The sequence below is a fragment of the Mandrillus leucophaeus genome, unplaced genomic scaffold (assembly GCF_000951045.1).
Source record: "Mandrillus leucophaeus isolate KB7577 unplaced genomic scaffold, Mleu.le_1.0 Scaffold574, whole genome shotgun sequence".
NCBI lineage: Eukaryota > Metazoa > Chordata > Mammalia > Primates > Cercopithecidae > Mandrillus > Mandrillus leucophaeus.
Genome location: NW_012106186.1, coordinates 321,592 through 331,949, shown reverse-complemented (window position 1 = coordinate 331,949; position 10,358 = coordinate 321,592). Strand labels below are relative to the sequence as shown.

General features: G+C 37.2%; 1 protein-coding gene across 1 annotated transcript in view; it reads left to right on the top strand.

The window, feature by feature from the left end:
* The window catches only part of LOC105552786 (CUB and sushi domain-containing protein 1-like), a 1,055,824-nt gene extending 1,046,980 nt beyond the window's left edge, over positions 1–8,844 (top strand). The window contains exon 5 of the mRNA XM_011998543.1: positions 8,633–8,844. Coding sequence (XP_011853933.1) covers positions 8,633–8,844 — 212 coding nt within the window. The remainder of the gene's footprint in view (positions 1–8,632) is intronic.
* The last annotated feature ends 1,514 nt before the right edge of the window (positions 8,845–10,358 follow it).

Below are 10,358 nucleotides of genomic sequence, written 5' to 3'. Positions count from 1 at the left end.
TATATATACTTAAAGTCCTGGGTTCTCTCGCTCACAAAAGAAATATGAATGGCGATATAAGATATAAGCCATGATAACTAGTGGTGAGTTACTTGTCGTTCCAGTCTGGACTTCATTTTATAGAAAACAGATATCATGACATTGCCATCTGCATGTGCAGATTAAAAGGAAGAGGACAGAAACTAGTGCTGTTGCCTCTCTCTCTTTACCCATGGATTTGACAAAGGGAAGGATCAATTCTAAATAAAACTAATATCCCAAGAATATTACCTTTATTTATTTATTTTTTGAGGCAGGGCCTCACTCTGTCGCTCAGGCTAAGTGCAGTGGGGTGATCTTGGCTCACCACAACCCACAACCTCCGCCTTTCAGGTTCAAGCGATTCTCCGGCCTCAGCCTCCCAAGTAGCTGGAATTATAGGCATGGACCACCACACCTAGCTATATTTTGTATTTTTAGTAGAGATGGGGTTTCACCATGTTGGCCGGGCTGGTCTCCAACTGCTGACCTCAGGTGATCCATCCATCTCAGCCTCCCAAATGCTTTTCATTTTTTTTGTTTATTCCAGAGTCAAGATCCTCTTGGTGAATAAGACTTACTCTTGCACACAAACTCAGTATATTACTACCCTGGAATTCTCAGCAACTGCATGAGAATGCACTGAAAAATGTCATGGGGAACTTGCAGTACCTAAAGCATCTGTGGTTGATATGTGAATATCAAGTCTCCTCTGGGCCGTGGCTCTTTCTGTTCCATCTGTTGGGAATGCTCTTCCTCTAGCTCATTCCTTGAATAGTTCCTTTTCTTCAAATCTGGCCTAAATATTGTGTTTTCAGAAAACCCTTCCCTGCTCATTCTAGTAGAGAATTAGTTTTCATATGTATTGAATGAATAAATTAATTAACATAAATGCATGGTTCTGCAAAGTCAGGTTCTAAGCCAATTCCCAGTGATTTTGGCAGCTGGCTCCTGTTCATGGGGACCAGGGAATTAAGAGACCGTGCTTATGCTAGCAGTCCTGGGTCTGTTAACACAAAGTGCAAGTGAGATTTTGACACTGTTCATTCTCATGTTAATGTTTGCTTGTATACAATAACTCACTTCCAAATATTTAGCGGGAACAAATCAAATGAGGGAGTCCTGAAAATTCTTTTGTTGTTTGAAGTGGGAATAAAGCACCAAACATGGTATCCATGGGAGACGCCGTATGTTCTCTCAATTGCGAGTGAATTCATGACTGCAAACCTTATAATCCCATGTGGAATGTCCTTACACAATACAAGACAATTCAGAAAATAATCAAAGAATGAGCCAATTCGTTGAGAAAAGCAAGTATCTCACCATATGATTTGAAACTGGAGATAATTAAGTGTTCGTTGTCAGCCACCACGTTGAGACAATGGCCCTGCAAAGCACTTTGTCTGTATCTATCTGGTTGCAGAGGGTGTGACCACCCGGCCACATGTCTCTATTCAAGGAGTCAGACCTGCCCCTACATTATGTTTTCTGCAATTACAATGAATGTCTATAGGTTTTAAACTTTTTTTATTATTTTGTTTTATTTTCTATAAGTTATTGGGGTGTAGGTGATATTTGGCTATGTAAGTAAGTTCTTTAGTGGTGATTTGTGAAATGCTGGTGCATCCACCACCTGAGCAGCATACACTGCACCATATATGTTGTCTTTTATCCCTCACCCCCTCCCACTCTTCCCGCCAAGTTCCCAAAGTCCATTATATAATTCTTATGCCTTAGCGTCCTCATAGCTTAGCTCCCACATATCAGTGACAACATATGGTGTTTGGTTTTCCATTCCTGAGTTACTTCACTTAGAATAATAGTCACCAATCTCATCCAGGTCAACTTTGTAACCTAACCAGCTGAATATTTTTAATAAAATAAAAATCTTAAAATCATGCTATGTTAAATAATAGGTAATCATAGAATGTCTAGGTCACCTATATGGTATAGAAAACAATGTATCTAGATCTGCTAATAAAAATTTGAGGAAACAAAAAAACAAGAAAGTAACTACTTAATGCACAAATTTATTGAAATCTAAAATATATTGTAGAATGGTAAACTGAAGGAAAGAAGGAAAATCCCAAATAAATATGTTTTGTTTATAATAGCAAATTATATGTTGCTATAAATACTACTTCATTTTTATGTTTTACTTGTTACTAAATATAACACAAAAATCCAGATATATAATTTTAAAAATTAGGCAATTTTTTTTACTATAAAATAGGCTTTCCTTTCAAAAAAAAAAAGATTCATGGCAGAATTTATTTTGAAACAAAAACAACAAATACATGGTTTGTGGATATACTCTCTCAGAAACACATTATAAAGTTCTACATCTACAATGATTAAGAATTCAAAGGTTTCATTCATTATTCATGAATGTTATTGGGATGTTTTCTAGATGTTAAACTATTTCTTGACAAAACATTGAAGGAGTTTTCAAATCCCTCATAACAATTATATTACTATAATACCATAATTATATTAAAATGTTTATATTTCTTAGTCTTTTTACTTAAGTTGAAATATACATATGTATACACCTTAATGTAGATCAATTTGTTCTGCTTTTTCACAGAGCAGACATTATACCCTTTTTTCTCTTTTACAGTATTTATGCTGATTAATTTTAATTTTATTTAGTTTATCATATATTTTCTGAGTCTCCGAATGTTTCCCAGTTGATGATTTTTTTTTGGTTTTCTAAAAATCTGAAAAAAAAAAACTCTTTTGGTAGCTGTGAAATAGGAACAAAAACAAACGTTTCATCACACATTTTGGATGTGATTAAACAAAATAGTTCACATAATGACCTTGGTATAGAATATCAGACACCTAAAGTATACTCAATAAACATCAGACCCCAAATTGGGTAACTTGCCAGGGAATATGAGCCCTCTCGTTGTCACTCGTGTGTGTTGGTAAATTGCCTGAAGCACTATATTAATGCATGTTGATATTAGGAACATACAACTATATCAATTTGACTCTTGGTATTTATATATTTTCAAAATTTATCTTTTTAATGTATATTGATATTAGATGGTATTTCAGTATTTTTTGAATGCCTATCATAATAAGAAAGGTTGAAACTTCACCTGTGTTTGTTTTTAAATTTATTTTGGAATTCACTCTTATTTAAATTACCATTTAAAATCCTTTTTTCCATGTATCTGTTTGTATCTATCTATCTATCTATTTATCTATCTATCTATCTATCTATCTATCTATCTATCTATCTATCTATCTATCTATCTATCTATCATCTATTTATTGAGACGGAGTCTCGCTCTGTCGCCCAGGCTGGAGTGCAGTGGCGCTATCTCAGCTCCCTGAAAGTTCCGCCTCCCGGGTTCACGCGGTTCTCTTGCCTCAGCCTCCCAAGTAACTGAGTAGCTGGGACTACAGGCGCTGCCATCACACCCGGCTAATTTTTTGTGTTTTTAGTAGAGGTGGGGTTTCACTGTGTTAGCCAGGATGGTCTTGATCTCCTGACCTCGTGATCCGCCCACTTCGGCCTCCCACAGTGCTGGGACTACAGGCGCCCGGCATGTATCTTGTTTTTTTAAAATGCAAATCAAGTAAATGTAAATAATATTCCCCTGCTATGTTGTTGCAAATATTTTTTATTGTTGTTTTTATTTGTATACATTTATTTTGAAAAAAATAAACAGGTAGATTGGTTTACTTATAAAGTTATTTTTGCTTCAGTAACTTTCACAATTTCTGTTTAGTTGAGATAGTGCTTCATTTGAGACCATATATTGTATCTTAATGTGACAAGTTACCCATTATTTAATACATTCAAACATTTTAATTTGTGTAGCAGGTATTTTGTATGAGAGAATTTTTAAGTTGATATTTAAAAAATTTCTATTCGGTTATTGCAATATACTTTAATAATGTCTCTTCACTCATCATTTATGATGTACATTTAATCATATTGGGTCCTTATAACACTCCACACTATAGGGATAATGATTCCCATTTCTTTCAGCAAAGCCTTTATCTTTTAGTGATATGTTGGAGCAATTTAATATCTTTAGCAGCCAAACTGGAAGATAAATTCACAACTAAATATTATATCAAAAATTAAGTAATTAATTTTTCTCAGTCGACATGGGCTTTGAAAACTGTTTCCTCTGTTGCATTATTTATAAAATGGGTCAACATGTAGAGCTGCATAAATCTGAAAGTGAAACAAATTGATTTATTTTTAAAAACGTTTTGCTCATCAAAGATAGTAGTTATGTAGCCCTTCTTCAAATGCTATTATGTTTAAAATATTGCTGTTTAGAAAATAAAGCCCCTTCCAAAAATAGTGAAGAAATTAAGAGTTAAAAAGTTTTGTTAGCGAAATTTACAGCACTTTAGCAGGTGCTTTCAAACACAAACACACATACAAACACACGCACACACACGCGCGCACACACACACTCACCAACACTAATTTTGTCTCATTCTCTACTAAAGATTTTCTGTGATTTAAGCATTTTATCCAATGAGTAGCATTAAGTTTGTTTGTCTTATATACATAATACTCAAGTTATCAATCAGATTATCTTAATAATATTCTACAGAATTTTATGTGGAGTGCTGTACAAAGAATTCTAATACATCTTGCATATATTACTCTGGTGGGATTCTAACTGTAACTCATTCTGAAATATTCTATGGGCATTAACGTGTTTACTGAAGAAATGCAATAGTGATTGCAGGCTTGGGAATTTTTTCTCTCTCTCTGCTACCTTGTTTTTTTCTTCATTTTATTTGACTTTTCTATTTTGCCTTCTTCATGTCACCTACTCCTTTCCCAACAAAGTTACCCTTAAATTTCACCGCCTGTCTGCTGCAGTAGATGCTCTGGTCTTACCTGGTTTCAGCGAGCCTAGTACTCATGCTGGCCCGATGAAGTATGGGTCTCCCTGATCCACCCGTTCATCAAGGGAAGTTCTAGGAAAACGTAGATACTAAGTGTCTAAGATCTCAGACTCAGGGGATCCAAATATTAGACACGGGCGTAACATTGGAGTTTATCCAGCTCAACCACTGCCTTTTTTTTTTCTTTTTCTTTCTTTTTTTTTTTTTGAGATGGAATCTCGCGCTGTCGCCCAGGCTGGAGTGAGTGGCGCGATCTTGGGTCACTGCAAGCTCCGCCCCCCGGGTTCCCGCCATTCTCCCGCCTCAGCCTCCCGAGGAGCTGGAACCACAGGCGCTGCTACCTCGCCCGGCTAGTTTTTTGTATTTTTAGTAGAGACGGGTTTTCACCGTGTTAGCCAGGATAGTCTCGATCTCCTGACCTCGTGACCCGCCCGCCTCGGCCTCCCAAAGTGCTGGGATTCCAGGCGTCAGTCACCGCGCCCGGCCGCCATTTTAAGTAGAAGGAACCTGCATGACGGTGAGGTACCCCCATGTGATCAGGGCTGGTACTCGGGGGTGGGCACCAGCACTGCTCTGTCAGCTGTTAAAATAGCAAAGAACACTCTTGTACCAGTGAACACATATCCCCGAAGCCCTGCACACTCCCGAGGCACCTCCTACAGGTCGTTGGAGCTTCCAGCAGCGGAGAAACCAGGGGGCTAATGGCTGCAGGGTGGGACCCAGGACTGTGTCCTGGAGCTGTGGCTGGTGTCCCTGTTTGTGTTGACTGCCTGCAAACACTCTTGTCACATAGGTTGACGGTCACCTCTGGTCAAGGTTACTGAGATGTTTTCCCAGAAGAATCCAGTGAAGCTGCTGCTTCTATACACTTGTATTCTGTGTTTGTTCTATGCCATGCACATAAATAAAACTATTTCAAAGCTTTTTCAAGAATAGACAATGCTTCAGCTCATAGGTTGCCATGACAAAAATTCGTAATCATTGGATGTCAGTTCTTTTTTTTTTTTTTTTTATTTTCCCCTCTAAAACTTTGAAAAGGAAGATTGTTGGCCAACAAGGTGAATTATTAAGAATGTATGCAATTTCAGCAGTTGGATTTCAGTTAACACATTTCATTAATCTTTCAACCATATCATTTTGGTAACTTGGACTTTGATAACTTTTAATTCCACACATCTATGATATTTTATGTTTTTATGTAATAAAGGCATTAGAACTCTTTTGCATCTGTTTTGCATCTGTTTCTACATTGAGATGAATTAACTTTTGTATATAATGAATTCAGAGAAAATAAAATCTAAATATTAAATAAAATTATATGATATATTTATACATGAAAAACAATTGTTAATCTGGAAATATGTATTTATGTGTGTGATATGTTTATATAGAGTTATTTAATCATAAATGTATCTGTCTCTAGTAATCTTGTTTACCTCATCCATTTATGAAGGGGATGTTTATATTTGGGTTTAAAGAAAAATAACATAGAGTATGTCTCACTTTTAGTTGTAACCTGATTCACCATTATCCCAACCCAAGTGGCTCAGAGCTGAATTCTGCACAGTGTCTGAAACTCAGTAGTGGCCACTATATTTTTCCTCGTGGCTGGAATATGTGCTTCCTCTTATTTTTATATGGTACTGATTTTTATCTCTATTTTCAAAAATATAGTTTTAATAGGGAAATGTATATTATGATCACATTCCTAGTAGCTGTTCCCAAGAGTGTCATAAAAACTGTGGCGAGCCGGGCAGTTGTGGAGCTGGTTCTCAGATGATCGGGGATGTGTGTGTGCTTGCACAGAGGTGCCCACGGAGAGTAGGGGGTGGGAGAGACATTCAGTCATGGCCACAGGAACTATTTTCACAGTTTTCAAATAGCAGTATATACACAGTTATTTTTATTTGTGTTCAGTTTTACACTTTTAAAGAAAACAATATCACGATAGCATAATTTTTATAATCCCCACACTTTATTAGTTTTAAAATAAATTTGGGGTCTCAAAAATGAGTGTCCTGAGATGTCCTACAAAATATGGGCAGCCCTTTCCACAGTGTCACGTGCTTTGGATGGGTATCACAGACTGACCAACTGTTAAAACACGAGAAAACCTATCCCTCCTCTAGTCTTGATTTCATTGATATTTGAAGGTAGCAATTTTCCTCCAACTGTACCTCTCAAAGACGTCCACTCTAAAGCCATTAGCTTTAGTTGACATAAACAGCATGAGAATGACTAGTGTGTAGACCAGCCTGGCATCCTGTAAGAAGGATGGAAAATGCAATACTCCAAACTCTGGAAACAAAAACAGTGTGCTCTCAACTACCCCTTTGCTCCTGGCATTCTTCTGAGTAAACTGAAGGCAGCTAATTTAAAGGGACCCATATCACCCTCCTACTGTTGTCCACAAGGTGGGTTCTATTTCGACATTTTTGTGAGGCTTAGATCCTGCCACAAAAAAATGAACATCGCTGAAAGATGAAAGAAATTTTGGAACTTGCAACTTGGGAGGAGTTAATAAAAGGAGGTCAGTTCCTCCCACTTTGCTGTAATTTTGGTGGAGAGAGGGTGGGTAGGGTCGAAGATACGCACTTTGTGAGAGCCCAGGCCAGTCACACAAGCTCTGCTTATGTCCAGCTCCCCCGATCTTGGTAACAGGCTGACTTCTAAATAGCATCCACACTGCCGTGTCAGAATCAATGACTGTTAAATATACATTCTGCAAAGGAAGTATTTGAGGAAAGAAAGAAAAAGAAGAAAAGGAAGAAAGAAATGCGGGAAGGAAGAAATTTTTAAAAATGCTTTAAAACAAGTTATTTTTAAAAACATGCTTTAAAACAAGCTACTTTAAAATACTTCTCTCATATATATTGTTTATATGTATAATATGGCTATATATAGTATATAAACTATATATGACAATATAGTTTATATGTTATATATAAACTATATATGTATATATAAACTATATATATAGGTTAATATGTACATGGTGTTTTGTAATAGATAATATAAATGTAACAGGGAACTTTTTTATAGCAAACTTTCCAAGTTCTATTTATCTTCTAACCAATAATTTTTTAAATGTTAGTTTGTATATTAAATGCACTTTTATCTTTACTGGCCTTTCACGTCTCACTTTTCTAAGATACTCCATTTTAAGTTTCATGCAACTATTTTCTACTCAGAACCTTTTTATGAGGTGATGTGCCTCTGTTACTCAATAACTATCTGAAAATTCAAAACCCAAATCTCAAATTTATAGAAAATAAAATTAGGGCAACCATTTCTTTTAAGAGCACAGTATTCTCAAAGCCAGGTATCCATGAATTAATAATAAATGCTCACATGTTTTTAAGCCTCAAAATGTTGCTTACATATTGTCATCTTCCAGGTTTCAGAGAAAATCTTTGAAAGTCGTGTTAGGCTGCCTATCAATGTCAGGTACATGGCAACTACACTTTCCACGTTTTAGAAAAGCCACCATTTCCAGCTTTCCCACAATGGCCATTCAATTAATAATACAATTTAAATTTTAGACTTTAGTCAGCCTTTTCATAGAACTCATTAACATACCAAAAGATTCTTTTTCAGATTGAGTGTCTCAATTTTGGGTTCAGAAAATATTTGTTGCTGATCAAGAAGTGACACTTTGTGGACACACTCGTGTATGAAAACCATCCTGAAATGCGATGCTTTCCTTCTGCTTCTGTCCCTGCAGCTGAGGGAGCCTGCGGAGGAACCTTACGTGGGACCAGCAGCTCCATCTCCAGCCCGCACTTCCCTTCAGAGTACGAGAACAACGCAGACTGCACCTGGACCATTCTGGCTGAGCCCGGGGACACCATTGCTCTGGTCTTCACTGACTTTCAGCTGGAAGAAGGATACGATTTCTTAGAGATCAGTGGCACGGAAGCTCCATCCATATGGTAAGTCCCGGGAAGAGATGCCACAAAGGATACAGCTGTGTTTTCCCGGTTTTTCCCCCAATGGGCTTCAAGAATTGCTTGTCTCTGGACGTTCCTGGGCAAGCATGAGTGTTCCTTTTTTTACTTTGCTCTTTCAGCTCTGAAAAAGTTGCCTTTACTGTGACTCATTTCAAAGTTTCTAAGATGTCTGTGTGCTGGCGTTTGGAGCTTGGGAAGTTGTCTGTGTGCTTGAGCTTAGAGTGCTCTCATTTTTGGACTCTTTTAAAGCAACGAAGTAAGGCGAGTTAGTTTTGGCTTTGGTCTGGAGCTGTTTCACTGTGAACAGAGATTTTTAGATTGTGTATTCTTTTTTATCTCACGTTACCGAGCATTGACAGACTGCTGCAGATACATGATTGTGCATTTCTTTTTCTTCGTGAAGACTGTACCACATCCTGCAGCCACCTATGGGAAGTGCCTGTGGCTACAAGATCCTCAAAGGCAAAACAACTTAACACACATCCTGTTCCAATATCTGTGCAGAATTAACCACAGGATGGTCAGTTCTCTGGTGTGTGCTCTGGTAGAGACAAAGGAGAACAAGATCTAAGGAAGTACTGCCTATTTAGGGGTGACGGTCGTGGTTGCCAGAACAGTCTTGTTTGTGTCCATAAGTGCAATTGGAGAGACTTAAAAGCACAGATGTTCAAAGGCTTAATTTCTGTCTCGAATTAAGTCGTTCGTTGCGTGTTAAATTGTGTTGTTATTTTTGTTATTTAAATTCTGAACACATTAAAACTGCTTCAGTTATCTGTTTTAGATCTTGAAATATGACAGAACAGGAACAGGTATATTGAGGCTCAGGTAGACACTGAGGAAATGTTGGCCATTTATGAGTAGGAAGAGGGGAATATGGAACGAGGGATTGTGAACAGGTCCGCAGGTTGCAGTTTGCATTTCAGTACGAAGGCTAAAGGACAAACGTGTCAAGCATGAAACGTATTGTAAATAGGACCACCTGCTTTAAACCAATTATTGGAACTGAATTGAATTGCACTTTGTTTTCCAAAGCACAAGGCTCAATACAGAGGATTCCTATTCATGGAGAGGTCCTTTCCTGGTTGATTTTTTTGTGTTTGTGTTATATGTTATTTCAAATAGGAGGGAGGAAGAAACTAAGCAAATTCTACCTAGATTGTCTTTGTTTTCAGTTTTATTCATGCTGAACAAACTTTTAGATTAGCCAGGACCCATCTGCTTAATGTATGTTGTACAATTTTAACTTTAAACACTCAGGAATTTGTTTAAATTATTACCTATCTCACTATGTCTAACATTAGAGTTCATGGAAACAAAAGCTGAGCTGAGAGCTGGGTAACCTAAGTTCTACCACAGGTTTTGCCAAAAGCAATCCTTACGACTTTAGACAAGTCTATTTGTGAAAAGAGAGGGTGTGCTAAAAAAGAAATCTTAAAAATGACTTTATTAAACATCTCTTTAGTGCCTATTCTCTGCTAATCATTTAAAGATATTCAAGTG